At 43.8% G+C, this 22,739-nt stretch overlaps 1 protein-coding gene across 3 annotated transcripts in view; it reads left to right on the forward strand.

The window, feature by feature from the left end:
* The window catches only part of SH3RF3 (SH3 domain containing ring finger 3), a 361,498-nt gene that overhangs the window by 280,673 nt on the left and 58,086 nt on the right, over positions 1-22,739 (forward strand). For all 3 annotated transcript variants that reach the window (XM_025869126.2, XM_073897932.1, XM_073897934.1), the window contains exons 6-7: positions 7,986-8,156; positions 10,642-10,889. In XM_025869126.2, the coding sequence (XP_025724911.1) occupies positions 7,986-8,156; positions 10,642-10,889 (419 nt within the window). The remainder of the gene's footprint in view (positions 1-7,985; positions 8,157-10,641; positions 10,890-22,739) is intronic.

The raw sequence follows: 22,739 nt of genomic DNA on the forward strand, positions 1-22,739 counted from the left end.
CCATGGGCACTAGAGAAGAATGTGTATTCTGTTGCTTTGGGATGGAATGTTCTGAATATATCTGTGAAGTCCATTTGATCCAGTATGTCATTTAAAGTCTTTATTTCTGGGGCGCCTGGGTAACTCAGTCATTAAGCGTCTGCCTTCGGCTCAGGTCATGATCCCAGGGTCCTGGGATCGAGCCCCGCATCAGGCTCCCTGCTCCACAGGAAGCCTGCTTCTCTCTCTCACACTCCCTCTGCTTGTGTTCCCTCTCTTGCTGTGTCTCTGTCAAATAAATAAATAAAATCTTTTAAAAAAATAAAGTATTTCCTTGTTGATCTTTTGCTTAGATGATCTGTCCATTTCAGTGAGGGGTGTGTTAAAGTCCCCCACTATTACTGTATTGTTGTCGATGTGTTTCTTTGCTTTTGTTATTAATTGCCTTATGTAATTGGCTGCTCGCATGTTAGGGGCATAGATATTTACAATTGTTAGATTTTCTTGTTGGTTAGACCCTTTAAGTAGGATATAGTGTCCATCCTCATCTCTTATTGTAGTCTTTGGTTTAAAATCTGATTCATCTGATATAAGGATCGCCACCCCAGCTTTCTTTTGGTGTCCATTAGCATGGTAAATATTTTCCACCCCCTCACTTTCAATCTGGGGGTGTCTTTGGGTCTAAAATGAGTCTCTTGCAGACAGCATATGGATGGGTCTTGTTTTTTAATCCAATCTGATAGCCTGTGTCTTTTGACTGGGGCATTTAGCCCATTTACATTCAGGGTAACTATTGAAAGATAGGAATTTAGTGCCATTGTATTGCCTGTAAGGTGACTGTTACTGTATATTGTCTCTGTTCCTTTCTGGCCTCTGTTACTTTTAGGCTCTCTCTTTGCCTAGAGGACCCCTTTCTATGTTTCTTGTAGGGCTGGTTTTGTGTTTGCAAATTCCTTTACTTTTTGTTTGTCCTGGAAGCTTTTGATCTCTCCTTCTATTTTCAATGACAGCCTAGCTGGATATAGTATTCTATAGATATAGCATCTTTTTCTTGTTTAGTGCTCTGAATATATCATGCCAGTCCTCTCTGGCCTGCCAGGTCTCTGTGGATAGGTCTGTTGTCAGTCTAATGTTTCTACCATTGTAGGTTACAATCTCTTCTCCCGAGCTGCTTTTAGGATTTTCTCTTTGTCTCTGAGACATGTAAGTTTTTTTTTTAATTTTTTTATTGTTATGTTAATCACCATATATTACATCATTAGTTTTTGGTGCAGTGTTCCATGATTCATTGTTTGTTCATAACACCCAGTGCTCCATGCAGAACGTGCCCTCCTCAATACCCATCACCAGGATAACCCATCCCCCTCTCCCCTCCCCTCTAGAACCCTCAGTTTGTTTTTCAGAGTGAGACATGTAAGTTTTACTATTAGATGTCGGGGTGTTGACCTATTTTTATTGATTTTGAGGGGGGTTCTCTGTGCCTCCTGGATTTTGATGCCTGTTTCCTTCCCCAAATTAGGGAAGTTCTCTGCTATAATTTGCTCCAGTATACCTTCTGCCCCTCTCTCTCTTTCTTCTTCTGGGATCCCAACTATTCTAATATTGTTTCTTCTTATGGTATCACTTATCTCTCAAATTCTGCCCTCGTGATCCAGTAGTTTATCTCTCTTTTTCTCAGCTTCTTTATTTTCCATCATTTGGTCTTCTATATCACTAATTCTCTCTTCTGCCTCATGTATCCTAGCAGTGAGAGCCTCCATTTTTTATTGCACCTCATTAATAGCCTTTTTGATTTCGACTTGGTTAGATTTTGGTTCTTTTTTTCTCCAGCAAGGGTTTCTCTAATATCATCCATGCTTTTTTCAAGCCCAGCTAGTATCTTTAAAATTGTCATTCTGAACTCTAGTTCCAACATCTTACTGATGTCCATATTGATTAGGTCTTTGGCAGTCGGTACTGCCTCTTGTTCTTTTTTTTTTTTTTTTGAGGTGACTTTTTCCATCTTGTCATTTTGTCCAGAGGAGAATAGATGAATGAGAGAACAAAATACTAACAGGGTAACAACAAACCCAGAAAAATATGCACTAAACAATCAGAAGAGACCTGAAACCAGGGGAAAAGAAAGAGAAAGAAAGAAAAAAGAAAAAGAAAATAAACAAACAAACAAAAAACAGAATATGATCAAATATGATTAGGCTGGTGCATAGATCAATGCCACACACTAGATTTTGGGTGTATTTTGGTCTTTTAGAAGAAAGTGCCTCCCAAAATTCTAAAGAAAGAAAAGCTTATATATGTACAAAAATAAAGGTAAATATGCTGAAGGGATGGAATATGACTGTAAAGATAAAAATTATAAAAGATTTTATAAAAGGAATTGATAAGTTGGTTGAAAAAAGAAAGAAGAGGATTTAAAAAAAGGGGGGGAGAGAATGTGATCAGGCAGGAGACTAGAACAAAGCCATACACTAGAGATTTGGGGTATATTTTGGTCTGTTAGAAGAAACTGTATCCCAAAATTTTAAAGAGAGAACAACTTATATATATATATATATATACCAAAAACAAGGTTAACTACTATGAAGGGATAGAATATGACTCTAAAAATGAAAAATAAAAAAGATTTTTTAAAAAAAGTGATTAGATGTGGGTTGAAAAAGAGAAAAAGAAAAATTCAAAAAAAAAAAGAAAATTAAAAAAATTAACTTTGAAAGACTAAAGGATCATGGGGAAAAAGTCATGAATTCTATGTGCAGTATTCCCTTAGCGCTGGAGTTCTGCCATTCTCATTGACCGGTAAACTTGGTCTTGGCTTGCTGGCTGTTCTTGCTGATCTTCTGGGGGTGGGGCCTGTTGCCGTGGTTCCCAAATGTCTTTGCCCCGCCCTTGTTGGTCCCGGCTAAGCAAGCTGCTCGGGTTTGCTCTCAGGAGCTTTTGTTCCCTGCAAGCTCTGGTACAGCTTTGGAGGACCAGAGTGAAAATGGTGGCCTCCCAATCTCCACCTGGAGGAGCTGAGAACTCGGGGCCCGCTCCTCAGTGTGCCCCCAGAGAAAAGCAGTCACTCCCGTCTCTCTGGTCTCCGGCCGCACTGCGTGCTCACCCGGCCTGTGACCGAGCATTTCTATCTCTAGCACCCAACCCCGTGTGGAGTCTCCAAACCAAGCAGATCCCTGCGGTGCGCTCCCGCGCCACTCCTCCCAGGAGAGGAAGGGGAGTCTCCCCAGATCTGCCGCTTGTTGGGTCCCTGCTGGAGGAGCAGTGGCCCGACTGGGCCGCGGATCATGGTTTATGGCAACCCCGAGCTGAGAGCCCACCCCTCAGCTCCGTCTCTGCAGCCGGCCTCCCCGCTCCGATACCTGGGAGCTCTGCCACACTCAGGCACCCCCGGTCTTTCTGTGACCCCGAGGGTCCTGAGACCACACTGTCCCGCGAGGATTCCGCCCCCCACTTAGCCACTGGAACAACGTCCCTCAGCGGAGCCGACTTCTAAAAATTCCAATTTTGTGCTCCGCGGCTCTATCACTTGCCAGAAGCGGCGGAGGCCCCCTCCCCCGCCGTCTATCCTCCCGAATATCGCCTCGGATTCACTTCTCTGCGCGTCCTACCTTCCAGTAAGTGGTCGCTTTTCTGTTCAGAGAGTTGCTGCTATTCTTTTCTTCGATCTGCTGTTGAGTTCATAGGTGTTCAGAATGGTTAGATCCCTATTCAGCTGAATTCCTGGGACCAGATGAAATTTAGGTCTCTTACTCCTCTGCCATCTTGCTCCTCCCACCCTGTATAAGACAATTAACTTTCAATTATTTGATGGCTACCCCCCAGGATCTCAAACATGACTGTCAAACAGTTCAAATTGTTCATGGGGTATTTATTGCCCTTGCTAACATTTGCTTTGTTTTTTAAATCTGCAGTGTGCTTCCCCCATTGTGGATGTTGGGTGCTGATGCACATCACTCACTGAGCCTGGTGTGGGCAGGTGCAGGTGCCAGTCCTTGGGCTGTTGAGCCAACGTGAGCCTTATACACTTGCCTGGGATCTGTCCTCTCACTGGCAAGGCCAGCTCATGATTGGGCAGCCATAGCTTCAAACTCCACTCAGCAGGGGGACAGTGCAGGTGGCACACAGAAGTCACCCTGGTCCCAGGGGCTGCAAGGATAGGTGGAGGGGCAAAGAGGCAATCCCTCGTCAAAGCTACCTTCTCTATGCCACCCACAGGCCCCTGTTTAATGGGCTCCTTGACCCCCAGGAGCTGGACAAGCCAGTTTGGAAACTCTGTTAATAGAAACTTTTCGACTCCTGTTTCTCCTCCCCTCTTTGACTCACCTCTCACCCACGTACCTTGTGCCTTGGGTGTCTCCCACCCTCCCCCAGCTCACTGCCTTCCCTACTTGCTTTTGTCTGCCTGGGTTCTCTGAGCAGCTCAGATCCCTCCTGGACAAACTCAGCTCTGTCTGCCCTCTTGTCCTGTCATTCACCCTCTGCTTCTCCTTTGCACTCTTCTCCTCACTGCTGAGACACCAGCGTCCCACAGACCTGTCCTTTCTGCCTTTTCTTGCCTCCCCATGGTGTCCGTTCCCTCCTGGCACAGTCCCAACTCCACACTGGCCTCTGAATGAAGAAAGCTGATACCTGTTTGTGCTTGTTTTTCTGTTCAAGGTCAGCCGGCAGACCTTGGGGCTGTACGTGCTCACACACAGAAACACACACAGACACACTTCCCGTCAGCAGTCTTTGTCTTAGTCTCAACACCAAAGCCCCTACTTTATTCTTTTATAAAACAAGTATTTATTGGGAGTGCCAGACATATTCTGGATCCTGGGGTTAGAGCAGAGAACAAAACAGATAAGAATCTCTACCCTCTGGAGCCTGGGTGGCTCAGTTGGTTAAGCAACCGCCTTCGGCTCAGGTCATGATCCTGGAGTCCCGGGATCGAGTCCCACATCGGGCTCCCTGCTCGGCGGGGAGTCTGCTTCTCCCTCTGACCCTCCTCCCTCTCGTGCTCTCTATCTCTCATTCTCTCTCTCTCAAATAAATAAATAAAATCTTTTAAAAAAATAAAAAAAAAAAAAGAATCTCTACCCTCGTGGAGGATACAATGTAGTGGGGAGTGGAGGATAGCAGGATGAGCAAAGAGAGCTCCAGATAGAAGGGACCATAGGTGCAAATTTAGCATATTCAGGGGACACCTTGGTGTAGAGCTGCCCTGAGCCAAGGTTTGCTGGGAACCCCAGCTGGAGCCGCATACGCATGGTCCCCTTCCTCCAGGCTGGACTGAGCTCCCTCTGCACTGGCTCTCACCCTCCTGAGGAGGTAGATCTGCTACGTGGTGGCAGGTGGCTGCCTCACGCCAGGATCCTAGCTGAGGACAGGATGATCTGTCATGGGAGGACTCATCTGCTCAGGATTCCTCACATCCCCCACGACTGTGGAGATGAGAGTGGAAGAGCAGGGCATTTAAACTCTCTAACACGGTGCCCTCTTTGAGGATGTCGGCCAGTCTTGACCCTCCGCACGTGAAAGCAGCCTTTGGAAAAGGGGTCTTTGTTCCAGCAGAGCCCAGGCAGGCAGGAAACTGTGGAGTACCTTTTCAGGACACAGGTGATAGCCCGCTGGCCCAGTCCTCGGACAGCCAGGGGCCCAGAGGGAGGAGGAGGATGTGCCCGAGGTGCATGGGACGTGGTCTCCTCCTGGGCCTGGGGGCTGATGAGGCAGCTGGCAGGACACAAGCTAGTGGTGGGCCTCGTGTGGTGGCATCACTGCTCTACGGGGGCCTCCAAGCTCGGCACAGGCCCCGGGACTGGGGGCAGTGGACGTCGGTGCCCACGTCTTGTTGGCCAAGCCAGGGATGAGAGCCTAGTGCCTGTCGCCCCTCTGGGCAAAGAGAACAAAGGCAGCATGTGGTTCCTCCCTCCCTGACCAAAGAAACATCATTGTTTGCTGAGGGCTGTGTTGTGCACACGCACACCCCAAGGCACCGTCACCCCCAGCTTGTCACTGTGCTCCTGGCCACTGTGCATTCACAGAATCAAAAAGATTGTTCCCACACCATGAAGACACGGAAGGAGGCAGGCAAACAGGATTTATGCTTCAATTACATTTCCTTGAGAGCAGGCACAAAAGGCATGCGTCGCTGTTGTTCACAAGCCTCCCACGGCCCCAGCCATCTCCTCTCCTTTCCTCTTGGGTTCATCCTGCCCCTTCCTGAGCCCGCACCATGCCTCCCCACATGAGGTGGCCCCTGAGTGGTTAAAGGGCAAGCCAGTGTCCGGGGCGCAAACGCAGTTGTCACGTGACTTTCCTGTTTGTGGTCATTCCTCTGTCACCGTCAGAGAGCTCCTGCGAGTCATCAGATGTGAGAACAGACAGATGACACCCCGGGTTCTTTTTGTCGCCTGGGCCTTGCATCAAAAACATGAATCAAGGGGGTCCTCTCCAGTGATGGCTTCCTTTATCCTCCCTGAAGCCCCGAGTCCTTCCTGTCTGTTGGTATTTATCTTTTCAGACAGAGAGAGAAATCAAGATGCAAGCCATCCTTTCCATCCCTAAGGGAAGGGATGGGGGTTGACCTGTAAACAAAGGAAATTAACCAGGCAAGGCCTCCATTGAATGAAGCAGAGGCACTTGCAGTGCGTAGGGCCAGGGGAGGGGACGGGGCAGTGTATGTTGTTTTACCTTATTTTACTTTATGTTAGGGACAGGACATCTTTACAGGTTCCCATTCTGTTGTAGCCTGTTCCTCACCGGGCCTCTGAGACTCAGGGGGCCTCCTTTCTTCTTGCTTAAACCCTAGTGAGTCATTCCCATTTCTGTATTCACCTCCTGAGAAGACCTCTCCTAGGGTCAGGAGGTGCTCTGGGGGTCTTGAGGCTCCTGAGATATCCAGAGACCTGGGACTGTCCTCCAACCCCTAATGCCCATGGCCCTGGGAGGGGTGAACATGCCTACCAGGTTGTCCATCCTAGTAGGAGATCCTAGAGATGACACTTCTTTAAAATTCATCTTTTGTTTTTCATTGAACTGAGGCCTCACCAACTTTCCTCCTGGATCTTGTGAGCAACGTGGTTGCCTGTTACCATTCTCTCTATCAATTTAAAACCCATTTCCCCAAGCCCCCAAACTAGCAAAGCACTTTGCAAGTATTATCTAGTCCTTGCAAGTGCCCTGTGGGGCTGGAGATTGAGGTATCATGAGGTATGTGACAAGAGAGGCATGCCCCAGGGTCATGGGCTAAGTTACAGGCCCAACTTCTAAACTCTAAGCCAGGATTTACACCACTGAGTTTGTTCTTGGTTTGTCTTCAATATAGGCTTAAGAGAAAAGTAGAATTTAAATTATTAGTCATGGCACAAATATTGCAAGGAAAGATGCAACTGAGAATTCCCTAACTAGACTGTCTTTTCTTTAAAAGGGCCTTTGGGGTATCCTCCAGCTCAGACTGATTCAATGAACCAGGCAGGTAAGCCAGGGCCTAGTTAGACAAAACGAGGAAAATCCAGCCCAAAACTTGCCTGGTTCATTTTTGGTTTTCCCTAGAGTTTTCTCTGGCTCAGAGCATCAGACTTTAGATGGTGGGACCCAAAGACCTGTGATCTAGTTCTGGCCCATCCTCCAGGACCTTGGATGAGTCATGTAGGCTCTCTGAGCTGTTGGACGGGAGGGTGCCTGCTTGCCCGGGTCAGCCAGCGCAGGGCGGTGGAATGACCTGGACTCCAGGAGCAAAAGGTAGAGGTCTGTCTCCCCTCCCCCCACATCCCACATGTACCTCTCAGGACCTGGTTCTCTAGGTGGGCTATTGCAATGCTGGGTTCTCCCCCTTCCCTGCGCCACTGCAGTGGTTTATCATGAAAATCGGTGAGGCAGGGTGTGTACAAGCCCCGGAGGCATCAGCTACTCCTTTTAGGGGGGACTCATCCAAAGATGAGCCCACCTGTGATCTAGGTGATGCCAGATGGCATATGCCCACCTCTGCCAGCCATCATTTATCCTTGGCCCTCCTCTTCTTCCCATAGGTACCTGGCGCTCTATGCTTACAAGCCCCAGAAGAACGACGAGCTGGAGCTGCGGAAAGGCGAGATGTACCGGGTCCTAGAGAAGTGTCAGGACGGCTGGTTCAAGGGAACGTCCCTGAGGACTGGGCTGTCTGGGGTGTTCCCAGGAAACTACGTGACGCCCGTCTCCAGGTGAGGCTGGTGTCGCTGCCCAGAAGAGGAGGAGCACACCCCCCTCCCCACGTTCCCCTGCTGCTGGAGATCATGTTGTGGTCTGAGCAAAGCCGAAAACACACAGTCCAGAAGTCACAAGGGCTCCCCTGCCCACAGGGTTTTGCCACATGAGCTCAGAGCTCCCCTTGGGCAAGGGTTCCATGTGGCAAGCTTTTCCCCTTCTGAATTAGGTTTTGCTTGTCATTCCCTCAGCAGACTCTGGCTGTGAGGGGACAAGATGGGAGGAGAATGAGCTGGAGTCAGGGCAACAGCACCAAGTGGGGGTGGAAGATCACGAAGTTCGTGTGTGTGCGCGCATGTACCCGTGCCTGTGCGTCCAACTGAGTACAGCTGGTGTGTGTGTGTGTGTGTGTGTGTGTGTGTGTGTCACACATAAACCTGCTATGCATAAGACACACGTATGCATACATGCAAAGGAAAAACATACATTCTCAAAAGCTAACAATTGTTCCTGAGTGATGGCATTAGGAGTAATTAAAAATTTCCTTCTTCCTTGTGCTTTCCTATCTTTTGCAAATTTCCTGTTGTATCATTTTTATAAAACAGAAAATACAATCTAAAAAATTTGCTCAAGAAGTTATCTGGAGTTATCTGAGAATTTCCTACTAAGATGAGGGGTCCGCTGTTGATTTTATTTGTCAGTCTCACTCATGGAAACCTGTCATGGGCACAGTTCTGGGTTACCTGCAGCACAAGCACATCAACTGAAGACATGGCCCCTGGATTTCTGCTCTCCCTGGGACAAGACTGACAGGAAAACAATTAAATAATGCTTAGACCTTGCACTGATGGCTACACTGATTCATACTTTTCAAAGCACCCAGAGGAGTGGTGCTGGCCATGATATGGGCTTGCTTATATATCATTGGGCCCTTCCTGGAAAGGCCCATAATTTGTGAGCCCACTTCATTCAAGTTTTACAGATTTTTTCTTAGGGTAAAAGTGAGTTCAATAGATAGCAGATGTGATTTTTTTAAAAAAATTCATGGGGCACCTGGGTGGTGCAGTCATTTGAGCGTCTGACTCTTGGTTTCAGCTCAGGTCATGATCTCAGGGTCATGAGTTTGAGCCCCATGTCGGGTTCCACACTCGGCACAGAGTCTGTTTGAGATTCTCTCTTCCTCTCCCTCTACCCCTTCCACCCGTTCTCTCTCTCTCAAATAAATAAATCTTTTAAAATATTCATGGTTTTGAATATTCTGGCCCACTGACAGAGTTCCTTGTTAGAGGGGAATTTCAGGGCAGCTCTAGGGGCTCTGCCTGTGGTCCCTGGACAGCTGAGTCCTTTTCCAGGAGGCCCTCTTCCCATGGTGGTTCTTCAGGAACCCTGACTTAGTGGGGCACAGCCCATCCCTGACTGAGGTCCTGGCCCAGCGGTACCGAGCCACATGGGGTGGGGGCTCCCCGACCTGGCGATGGACCTGGCAGTGACTGCTCTCACCTTCACGTGGCTTCTGGTGTCTCATGACCAGGACTCTGAGAGGACAGAAGGGGACTTGACCCAGCTCTTGGACAAATGGCAGATATTAGATCCCTAAAACTGAATCCACGGAAACTTCCGAGCCCCCAGATTCTGTTGTATCGTGCACACTCACCACAGTGCATGAGTTTGGTGCAAGTACATGGGGATCAAAGGGCTACAGCCCATTTTCAGAGTTGCTGTGTTCTTCTCGTATTTCTTAAACACTGGAAACTGGGGCACCTGGGTGGCTTAGATGGTTAAGCGTCTGCCTTCACCTCAGGTCATGATCCCAGAGTCCTGGGATCAAGTCTCACATCGGGCTCCCTGCCCCTTTGGAGCCTGCTTCTCCCGCTGCCTCTCTCTCTCTCTGTCTCTCATGAATAAATAAATAAAAATCTTTAAAAAAAAAAAACACTGGAAACTGTTTTCATCTGGAAACTTGGGGTGAAAGGGCGTCTATTTCTGGTATGACACTGCAAGTTCCCTGACAACCCTCTGAAGGCCCATTTCCCAGAGCCCTTTCCCAGAAGCTGGCAGAAACGAGAAGGTGGCCATGTCCTGAGGGATATGGGTCCTTGCCACAGCTTCCCACCACGTGCCAGATATGTCCAAGCCTTGTGGGATGTGGCTGAGTCATCCACTCTTTCTGGATGTGTGTGGGGACGGACACAGCTGCGTATTAGACGGAATCAGGGCAGTAGCTCTGGTACAAAATATTTGATTGATATTGATTCTTAGGGTTCTTTTGTTGTTTCTTAACTATTTACATTGAAAGTTAGCCACCAGGAAGGTTTTGTAAAGGGTGCTCCACTGCCAAGCTTGAGCTCAGGGCATCGTTTGCCTACAGGACTATATTTGTGCCCTGGGCTGTGTGGCCTTCATCTCTCAGAGTTGGGAGGTAAGAGTGGGCCTTTATTAATGGCCTGTACTGTGTGGTTTCATCTGTGACCTCACCTGACTGATTCTGTTTTATTTCCTCAGGGCTCCTGTAGGAGGGGCTGGGCCACCACGGAATAATGTCGTTGGAGGGTCTCCGCTGGCCAAAGGGATGGCCACAACCATCCACCCAGGTGGTGGAAGTCTGAGCAGCCCAGCCACTGCCACAAGGCCGGCCCTTCCCCTCACCACCCCCCAGGCCCAGCACCAGGCAGCCTCTCCCCCGATGGGCAGTTGCCTGCGGCACACAGCCCAGCCAGCCACCAGCCAAGCCCGGGGCACTGTCCCCACAGGTATGTGCTGCCCCTGAGGTCTCACTCAGTAGGACAATTTGACAAGGGGTTCTTGTGAGAAACATTAAAACCCAGGCTTCAAGCAGTCCAAGATGGAGCAAGTTGTATTTGCTTATTATGATCATAAGTTTCTGCTAATTTCCAAGAAATGTATTGACTTATATTACCCTGTCCTGGCAACTGAAATGGATTAGAGAATTTACAAATATTGATACACTTCACTGTAGCAAGAGGACTGCATGGACTCATAGGATTAACACTGGCACCGGCGTCTGGGCCAGCTGCACAGGCCTTCCACATGCTGGGCCCTTGGGGGCTTCCCGGCTAGGCAGCTTCTCCCCGGACAGAGCCAGAGTGCTCCTTCTCTGGAGCACTTTGAAGCTACAAGCAGTGATGGTCATTGACCCTTCACCTTTATGCCAGCTTTATCACTAGCCAGGCTGACATAGTTTAAGGAAAAGCCAGTTGATCCCAGGACAGTGTGAGATGAAGAGAAATTACGGGGTGGATCTTACAGGCATAAAGAAGGTCAGCATATCTGGCTTGGGACCTTAGGCCTGAGCCATTAGGAACTGCTGAAGCGTGGCTCATAGTGCCCCTGGGAGCCCTCACCAGTTGCCTTCCCAAACCATGACGCCATTGACAAAGTCGCTGTGCAGTGTAGATATACCCAGGACAGTGGCGTGTGACTCTCAGTTTCATTTAAATGACAGAATTCCAGCTCCAACCTCAACCTTACTCTCTCAGAAATCATCTGTCTTCTCCTCAAAGTAAGACTTAAAGGACAAAAAGTGTCAATTCTCTGGAGCAATAAAATACACGATTTTTTAGAATCTAGCCAGCCAGGAGATGGTCCATTAGAAGTGCTCCAGAAGGCACCTTCTCAAGTGTGAAAAGTCAAGATAATACTTAGCACAGCAGGGGCCATATTTTCTCCCAAGGTGCGGCTGATGGGGACAAAAGGGTGGGAGGGGGCTGCCCACCTGTTCACTTGTTGGAGAAATTGGCCTGCACATTCCCATGCTGCCGCCGGTCCGGGTTTGCATGCGGCAGCAAGGACTGCTGAGAGCATTCAGGGGTCCCTGAGTGTGACAGGAACCACCCTGAGTGTTTTAGAGGACCACTTCAGTCAGCGTGCCCACTGACAAAACAGGACCCCATTCCCTGCTCTCAGCTTCCACACACTGGCAGGAGGCATGCTGCCGGGCAGGAAGGCTTTGGGTGCTGGTGGAGGAGGTTCAATGTCGGGCATTTGGTGATGGGGGAGACTGGGAAAGGCTTCTCAGAGGAGGTTGATTCCAGACTAAGCAGCAAAGTAACACTCAGGTAAGAGGACAAAGAAGGGCACCATTTGAAGCAGGAGGAAAGGACTAGTCAAACAAACAGAAGTGACAGAAAGCACATCTTATGCAACCAGCTGCGAGCAATTCAGTGAAGACAGAGTGAACACAGGTCTGGCTGAAGTCATGAGCTTGAGACCTATGTTTGGAGGCTGGGCCGCCATTGTTGCTTGCCTCAGTTTCTCCCTCTGTAAAATGGCACTTGCCTCTGGGGCATTGTGTGGGGACGGCCTAGTATAGCATATCTAGTGTGTACTCAGTACGTGTAGCTGGATACAATGAGTATCACTGGAGTACTCAGTGCACAAGAGTCCAAAAAGTCAAAATAATTATCACCAAAGGATCTAGGGGGTTGAATTCTCTCATGAAAGCAATGGGGAACCACCAAGGGATTTTACACAAGAGGGACAGCACTTTGCCAAATTTATCACCAGGCACAGTAGGGAGGATGAGTTGCTGGGACAGCCTGAAACTGGAAGCCACTAGAGAGGTACTGCTCTCCCCACGGGAGAGGTCGCAAAGGGCCCAGACCCAATAAGTGGGGCTGCAGAACTGAGACAAATGATAAAATTTAGGAGGAAGAATGGTAATGACTTGGAAATGGGCTAATGCTTGGGGAGAGCAAGGAACCAAGTCCAGTTGCCAAGTTTCTGGGCCAGTGACTGGGAGAAGGACAATGGCATCCTCAGCCTAGAAGAAAGAAGAAGGGACGGGTTTATGGTGGAAGACAATGATATATGGCTTTGCAAAGTGCAATGGGCGCTAGTCATCCTGTGGCCCACGCGCTGATTTGGATCCCCGTCCTTACCTGGAGCTCGCATCCCGTGTGTCAATCCCGCCTCACCATGGTAGAAGGCTGACCCTGCTGGTCCAGGTCACCTTATAGATAAGTGCAAACACTGACCTAGATGCTGGGAACAGACATGCCTACATGAGTGGCCATGTGGATCCCTTTTGAGAGAAGGTAGTGGTGAAAACATCCAGCTTTTCAGGGGCAGCAGGGTGGTTATCTGGTGTCTGGTGCCAGTCATCAGTGGGTGCAGGGTGGACTTCTGGTCTCCAGTGCCCGGTCATCAGTATGTACAAGGTACATATCTGGTGTCCACTGTCCAGCCTCATTCTGGATAGTGTCCATTTCCTGCAACAGTGGGATCTGCACCAAGGAGGCCCCATGGGTGGGCTTGGCACTCTCTTGGTTATAGATTCTCCAAGACTGACTGTGCCATCCCAAAGACTCTGTAAGTGCCTAGTGGGCTTTCATAGATGTCTGTTTTGCTTACATTCGCCAAGAATGAGTTCTGTTTTTGCACCTCTGGCCCACGGGGAAGAACTAGTTGTCTTTATACTACAAGAGTTCTGCAACAATATTATCTGGTGCCAGCCATCTTGCCCCCAACAATTACCTCCCAATGAGCCATGCTTGTAACATGGCTTAAGTGCATCTGATGGTGTTTATTGGTAAGCCTCTAGCTAGACATACAGCCACTGTAGTGGCGAAGTGATTGAGTGAGCCCACAGCAGGGCTTCCTGACTGGTTTTCCATGACTGGGTTAGAAGTACCCAAAGTCCTGACCTCATTGACCCTTGGAACACCCATGCAGGACCTGGGGCAGCTAAAGTCCCAGGTTGGGTCCCTTCTGGCTATAAACATCTCATCCATTCACCCCAGTGTGCCACACATACGTTTCTATGTGCACCATAATATGGAGAGTTTGGGTAGCCCAGGTCCTCACTGAGAGTGAATATCCCAGCATAGTAGCCCTGGGTTATCTGCACAAAATGCCAATATGATGGCCTTTCTAAGCCATGCCCTGCTAACCACTTTCCCAGTTCAAAGAAGAAAATGAGACCTGCCAGTCATTTCTCCCTCTATGGAATAAAAAGCAAAAGTGAAAGAAATTGGCATGGCTGGGGCAGTACAACATTGCATCTCAGTCATTGATCACCATAGTAACCACCATGGTGTGACAAGCATTCTCTTCCATCAGTCTAATTTTACATACGGGAAGAGCAAGGCACAGGATGTTTAAAACAGCTTTCCCAATGCATTCCAACCTCATGCTTATCCCCACACTCTTGCTGTCACAGTCAAGTTAAAGAATGGCTCCTACCACATCATATCAGTAAATTAAATGCCATTGAGTTCCCATAGCATTTTCCACTTCATTCTGCATTTAGAGAGAAAAAACACACTGTTGACAGTACAAGTAATGGATTGTTCACTGCAGTAATTGCCCATTTCAGCAGACCCCAACCCAGGCAGTTGAGAGGCGTTTCATCAGTGTTCTCATCTTGAGCCAAAGTCAGGCAGTTTGACAAAGGCTTAATTGCATTGGCCATAGCATCCAATATGATTTGTTCTGCTTGATTAATGTAACTCCTTTTTCCAAGGGCAGAGCTCTCCCTGTAAAGTGCCAGTGTTCACACATCCTCATATCAGTGTTTAGCGAGGGCAAGAGCCTTGTACAGCCATTTATTCATCAGAAAAGAAAAAAAAAGAGCACTGAAAGAGAGGTAGATACTCTGCTAGGCTCTGGAAATGCAGAGAAGAACCACATAAACCCCAGTTCTACACCCAGTTAGAGAGAGCGACAAGAAAACAAATTCTTGCAATAGAATTTGAAAAGCACTATAGTGGAGGGTAATAAGAAAGCATGGAGAAGAGACATGTAACAGATTGGGAAGGAAAATGAGAGTGGAAAATTTTCAAGAAGTGGTGATCCTGCCTTGATTCTTAAAATACAAATAGGAACTATCTGAGCAGACAAAGCACAAAGAGAGTTCTAGTAGAGGGACTAGCAAGGACAAATAGCAGTGAGAAATACCAGAGTTTCTATTTTGGGTAACTTTATTTATTTTGATGTGACTGAAACAAAAGGCATGGAAGGAGAAGACCAGGCTGTTGGTGACAATTTTTCTGCAGAGGCAAAATTTAATTTTAGGTCTTAAGGCTGACATGCTGCAGGGGGTGAAGTGAGGGTGGAAGCATGGGGCAAGCTCTGAAGCTGGCAGAGGACTGGTGAACTTGAAAACTTAGATGAAGTCAGGGTGGAAGGACAAAGAAAGGAGAGGATGAATGGCACTGGCAAAGCTGAAAGGGAAGCAGGGAAAGATCATGGAGGTTCCTTTAGACCATTTTGTGCAATTTTGATTTATATCCTAAGGGACACATCAGAGGGTTTTAAATAATAGATATAATTGGATTTTTGTATCTAAAGAATAAAGCCAGGCTTCTGCTTATGACCAACCTAAAGTAATGAGGACAGGATTTATCATCCCACCAGAAACAATTTATAAGAATAACAGTTTGCAAGATGCCAAACATTAGAAAACCAAGGACAGTGATCCGTGAGATTAGTAAATGATGAGGTGAGCCCCGGCTTACTGCCTGGAGAGAAGTTCCAGACTGTGGCACAGGGAGGGGTAACAAAGTGGAGCGCAGCGGGCTTCCTGATGTGAGGATGTGGAGTGAGAGTCTGGATGACCAAAGTGGCTGGAGTTTGAAGGACAGAGCCTAGAGAGGAGAGGGCTGCACAGAAAGAAAACCCCAGAGGATGCAGGGTGTCCTCTTGAGTAGTATACTGAGAAGTAATCCGCATATGCATGTGAGGAAACTGTGCAAAGCCAGGAAAACTGTGAGGAAAAGGATCAGTGCTGTCAGTGCCCAGCATTCACAAAGAGCTGGAAATAGTACCCATTCCACCAGCCAGATGAGAAAAACTGTTCACAGAACATTGAGTAGTCTATGCAGAAGGGCTCTGCCTCAGTCCCTAGACTAACCACTGCTCTAGTCCCACCCAACTAGTCTTAAAAACAAACTCAAAAAGATCAGACTGTTTCCAATTCATTTAACTGTTATGGAGAACTGAGCTCAAGAGTTGATAGGACTGCAAAAATGCAAGAGTTGATAGGACTGCAAAAATATCCAGCTCTCAACAACATAAAAATAACAATGTCTGATATCAATAAAAAATTCCTAGGCACACGAAGGAAAATATGACCCACAATGATGAGATAAACCAGTCAGTCAGAACTGACCCAAATGTTAGAATTAGCAGTTAGAGGTAAAAACAGATATTATAATTGTATTTATTATTATGTGCTCATATATTATAATGTGCTCAGAAAATTAAGTAGAAACGTGAAAGATATTTTAAAGACCCAAACCAAACTTCTAGAAAGAGAAACTACAGTGTGTGAGATCAAGAATACAGTGGATGGAATTAATGGCAGATTAGACATTACTAAAGAAAATATTAGTGAACTTGAAGATACAGCAATAAGGACTATGAAAAATGAAGCACAAACATAAAAGAGAACTTTTAAAAATGAGCATCACTGAGCAATGACAACTTCAAGTTGCCCAGTATATGTGTAATTGGAGTCTCCAAAGTAGAGGAGTGAAAGGTGAGATAGAAAAATTATTTGAGAAATAATAAATCAAATTGTTCTACATTTGATGAAAACTACAAACTCACAGATCAAAGACAGCTGGTGGACCCCAAGCACAAGAAACATGGGGAGAACTACACCAAGGCAAATTATAATCAAATTGTTCAAAATCTGTGATAAAATCTTAAAAAGCAACAAGGAAAAAAATGATACATAAAGTAGGAAAAATTAAGGATGACCATATATTTCTTGTCAAGAACACTTAAGTGAGAAAATAGTGGAGTAATGGAAAGAAGTACTGCAAGAAATAAATCTGTCAATTTAGCATTCTATACCCAGCAAAAGTTTCTTTCAAAATGAAAGCAAAATAATCATTCACACATAATAAAACTAAAAGATGTCATTACCAATAGACCCACACTATGAAAAATGTTAAACAAAATTCTTTAGGAAGAAGGAAAATGATATCAGATGGAAGTGTGGATATATAAAAGGGAGTGAAGGACACAAGAAATGGTAACTGCATATATAAATATATAAGTTTTTTTCTGACTATTTAAATATCTTTAAACTATAACAAACTGTTTAAACAAAAATAAAAGCAATGTAGTTTGGCATTTAAAACACATGTACCCCAATGTTTATAGCAGCAATGTCCGCAATAGCCAAAATATAGAAAGAGCCCAGATGCCCATCGACAGATGAATGGATAAAGATGTGGTGTGTATATATATATAAATATATATATGAATATATATATACACACATATATATGTACATATGTATGTATGCACACACATACATATACACACAATGGAATATTACTCAGCCATCAAAAAGAATGAATCTTGCCATCTGCAATAACGTGGATGGAACTAGAGGGTATTATACTAAGTGAAATAAGTAAGTCAGAGAAAGACAAATACCGTATGATTTCACTCATATGTGGAATTTAAGAAACAAAACAGATGAACATAGGGGAAGGGAAGAAAAAATAAAATAAGATGAAAATTGAGAGGGAGGCAAGCCAGAAGAGATGCTGATCTAGAAAACAAACTGAGGGTTGCTAGAGGGGAGGTGGGTGGGTGGAAGTGGTAACTGGGTTAAGGGGTTACTGCATTAAGGAGGGCACTTGATGGAATGAGTACTAGGTGTTATATGCAACTGATGAATCATTAAATTCTACCCCGGGAACTAATAATACAGTATATGTTAAATAAAGTGAATTTCAATAAAGCATTAAAAAACACATGTAAAGGTAAAATGTATAATGGTAAATGTACCATTTGGGGTACATTTGGAGGTTGGGAATGGAGAAATATACTATTACACTATACTATTATATATTATTATAAATATGTTCTTATACTAGGTGTGAAGAGTTATGGAATCACTTGTAGGTAGACTATGATAAAGACATAAGCAAGCACTCAATATCAAAACAGAGTTACAGCAAATAAGCTGACAGAGGAGGTAAAATGGAATTACAAAAATTTCTAATTAATCCAAAAGAAGGCATAAAAAGAGAGGAAAGGAGACAAAGAATGCATGGGTAAAATAGTAAACATGTAGTAAAGTTTAGGTTAAACCTGGTCATAAAAATAAATATAAATGGTTTAAACAACTTTAAATAGAATGCAGAGATTGTTAAGTACTATTTAAAAAAAAAAAAGACAAAACCTAACCATATGCTGTGAACAGGAAACATATTTTAATACTTTAAATATAAAAACATGAATAAGTTAAAAAGCAAAAAGAGGATCAAGATATACAGTTGATTCTCATTATTCACAGTAGCTCTGCTGTATAAAGTTTCTATGGACACTATATTAGTGAATACTAAACTATTGCTTCTAAGTGAAATACATGCATGTGTGAGTGTCTCATAGAGATTATAATCTTAAATACTAAAAATAAGTCATTCTGGTAGATTCTATTTATTTTACAAAAGAGAAACTAAGGTTCAGAAGTGACTGCCCGAGGCCACCCTACTAACAGGTGACAAGCAGGATTCACACCTGTCCAGTCAGTCCCAGAGCTGGAGCATCTTGCATTGCACTGCCCTATCCCCTCCCATCTCTGTCCCTCAGCATCTCTGTATGAGCTTAAAGAAGAAGGAAGAGCATCATCTTGTTGCACCTCAACTGGGAAAATGTGTCAGTGACTCCCAATTTTTTGCTAGTATGAGCATGTCTGTGAATGACTACAAAAGCACCACAGGTATTGATTTGGGGATTACAAATCAATTGTAGCTAGTAGGTGACTTTGCACATATAGAATCTATGGATAATGAGGATCAAATGTACCATGCTAATACTACTAAAATGAAATCTGAAATGGTTATATTAATATCAGAGTAGAATTTAGAACAAAGAATATTATTACTATATGAATGGCAATTTCATAATGATAAAGGGGTCAGTTCATCAAGAGGACTAAATATTTATGCCCAAATAACCAAAGTTCAAAATATATAAGCAATTACTGGTAGAGCTGCAAGGAGAAATAAATAGACTAATCCACAATTATAGTCAGAGATTTCAATAATTCTCCCAATAATTGACAGAACAAATAGACAGAATATTGGTAAGAACATAGAACATTTTAGCAAGCTATAACCGATTTGACCTAATTGACATTTATGGATCGCTACACCAACAGCAAAATACACATCCTTTTCAAGTGAACAAAGAACATTTACCACCATAAGCCACATTTGGGGCCATAATATTTAAATCTCAATAAATTTAAAGGGATTCAAGTCTCACAAATTACATTCCCTGACTACAATACAGATGAATTAGAAATTAATAACACAGAGATATCCCCAAATATTTGAAACTAAGTGGCACACACACTTAAAAGAAACCCTTGGATGAAAGAAGAAATCAAAAGTGATTTTAGAAAGCATTTTGAACTGAATGAAAATGAAAATACAGCATATCAAAATATGTGGGATGCCACTTAAGCAGTACTTACAGGGAAATTTATACCACTAAACACCGATGTTAGGGAAAAAAAAGATCTGAAATCAGTCACCTCAGTTTTACTTTAAGAAACTAGAATAAAAAGAGCAAAGGAACCATAAAAGAAGCAGAAAAAAGTCAGTGCAGAAATAAATGAAATAGAAAACAGAAAAACAATAGAGAAAATCAGTGAAACCAAAATTTAGTTCATTGAAAAGATCAGTAATGAAATTGGTAAGCATCTAGCCAGACAGATAAAGAATATGGAGAGAATACACAAATTATCAATACCAGGAATAATAGATTTTACAGAATAATAAGGGATTATTAATTTACTTCAGATTTTACAGAATAATAAAGTATTATAGAAAATGCCAATAAACTCAGTAAGTTAGACAAAACATAAATTTCTTTAAAAACAGAAATTAATAAACTTAAGAAACAATAAATAACCTGAATAGGCCTATGTCTATTAAAATTGAAATTGAATTAGTTAAAAACTTTCCACAAAGAAATCTCCAAGTCTGAGTGGCTTTGTTGTTAAATTATACCTAATGGTTAAGGGAAAAAATACAACAATTCCGTTGAAACTCTTCCGGAAAACTGAAAAGAAGGGAGAATATTTCCTAACTCTTTCTATAAGGCTAACTTTATGCTCATACCCAAACTAGACAAAGGCACTGAAAGAAAATAAAACTACAGACAAATATCACTCATAAACATAGATGTAAAAACTCTAAACAAAATTTTAGCACTCAATTACAGCAATAAATAAAAACGATAATACATCATGACCAACTAGAGTTTCCCCTAGGAATTCAAGGTTTGATTTACATTTAACAGTCAATATAATTTACTGTATTAACAAACTAAAGAATAAAAATAATATGATCAATTCAAAAGATGTGGGGAAAAATTTTTTTTTACAAAATCCAACACACATTCCTGATTAAAAACAGTCAGAAAACGAGAAAATAGAAGTTAGCTGCTCAGCCTGACAAAAGAATTCCATGAAAACCACAGCTAACCTCAGACTTAATAGTGAGAGACTAAAAGCTTTCCCCTGAGATCAGGATTAAACAGGGATATCCACTCTTGCCACTTCTATTCAATATTGTACCGTAAGTTCTAGCCAGAGCAGTTAGTCAAGAAAAAAATATAAAAAGCATGCAGATTGGAAAGGAGGGAGTAAAATTATGTCTATTTGCAGATAACATCATCTTGAATATAGAAAACCCTGGGGAATCCACACTCATACAAAGAGTGCTGAACTCATAAATGAGTTCAGCAAGGTTGCAGGATCCAAGATTAATATACAAAAATCAACTGTATTTTTACATATTAGCAGTGAATAATTGAAAATTGATGTTTTAAAAAATGATAGCAATTTTAGTAACATAAAAAATATAAATTATTTAGGGATATATCTGATAAAAGAGGAAGACCTGTCCACTGAAAATTATCAAATATTACTAAGAGAAATTGAATAAGACTGAAGTAGAGCAATATACTTTATTCATAAGTGAGGAGACTTAATATTGTTAAGGGATTTATTCTCCAAAAATTTGACCTATGGATCAAATGGGATACCAATCACAATCCCACTCAAAGTTTTTGTAGAGATTAGTAATCTGTTTCTCAAATTCATATAGGCATGCAAAGAACCTAGAATAGCCAAAACAACCTTGAAAAAACAACAAATTGGAAGGCTAACACTGATTTCAAGCCATTAGGCTACAGTAATCAAGTCCATGTGATATTGGTGAGAAGCAACTAGATCAGTGGATATTTTTCTGAAAACAGAAACGTGTCCATTAAATTTGCTGACAGGTGGAGTCATAGTTGATCTTGTACAGATGATATTTGACGGAATGAAAGTGAGAAGCCATATTTCAGTAGACTGAGAAGTGAGTCAAGGACTCCTGGGTAGTATGGGATAGTGAGTTCATGTGGAAATCCCCTATTCTCTCTGTTTTAAACACAAAGAGGTTTCTTTGTTTTTAAATTTTTAAAAAGTCAACTCTGTGGATCTAAACAAAATGGAACACACAATAGCAAGTGGGGTTGAAGCATTGGCTTACTGGAATGAAAAGCAGGCATTGTTGGCTGACTTTCAACTCCTGCAAGAGAAAATGGACAGGAAGTCTCTGGTGAGTATCAGAGGACCAGAGCCAAGTGCAATGGTTTGAACAGCTGCAGTCTCTTCCATTCTCGGGGAATGGTTAATACTGAGCTGCTCCCTAGGGTATGGGAGAAGATAGAGAATGCCACCTTGGCATGGAGCTGAGTTAGGCTCTGGCCTGAGGACCAGAACCCAAACCATCCAGTTACACCTGGTTCTGAGAGGAGGTCCCAGAGGACCATGCAGAAACAATGACCAAGAATACAATAGCAATGAGAAAGTCATGCTCAAGAGGACCTTGCACATGGAAATCTCAAAGCACAAGGGAAACACTAATGCATAAAAGATAGCCAATAAAATGAAGAAATGGGAGAGAAATCTGAAAAAGTCTTTGATATCAGTATATTTAAGATCTTGTAGGTGTGCCTGGCTGGCTCAGTCAGTAGAGCATCTGACTTTTAATCCTGGGGTCGTGAGTTCAAGCCCCACATTGGGCATGGGGCCTAGTTAAAAAATAAAAATAAATGAAAATAAAAGATCCTCTAAAAGGGAAAAGAAAGAATAACATCTACTCTCCCCCTCTCCCCCAAAAAGAAAGAAAAAACAGGGTGTTATAAAGGAGAAAAATTGGATGGATAGCTATGAATCAGAAACTGATGAATATGAAAAAGAACCAACTTGAAATTTTGAAGAGGGAAAAATATATTTATTTAAATACAAAATCTCTATAGGTAACATGAACTCTAGCCTGGACACAGTTGAAGATGGAAATTAGTGATACTAGAAATCTGTACAGCGAATGTATCCGGAACACAGAGCAGAGATGAAAACTGCCATTAGAGCAAATACAGATCGTGCAAAGAACTGAATGAAAAGTAAGAAAGAACCGATGCAGACACTATTTCAAGAATACTAGGTATAAAGAAAAACAGAAAAAGGAGGTACTGGCCAGAAAGAAGACTTTTTGAAATGGGAGCTATAACTTGCTTAGTAAATTACAGGAGGAAAGTTAATAGAGAAATTTAATACA

This window comes from Callorhinus ursinus, unplaced genomic scaffold (assembly GCF_003265705.2).
Source record: "Callorhinus ursinus isolate GAN/ISIS: 27379988/994484 unplaced genomic scaffold, GSC_fseal_2.0 scaffold10, whole genome shotgun sequence".
Taxonomy (NCBI): domain Eukaryota; kingdom Metazoa; phylum Chordata; class Mammalia; order Carnivora; family Otariidae; genus Callorhinus; species Callorhinus ursinus.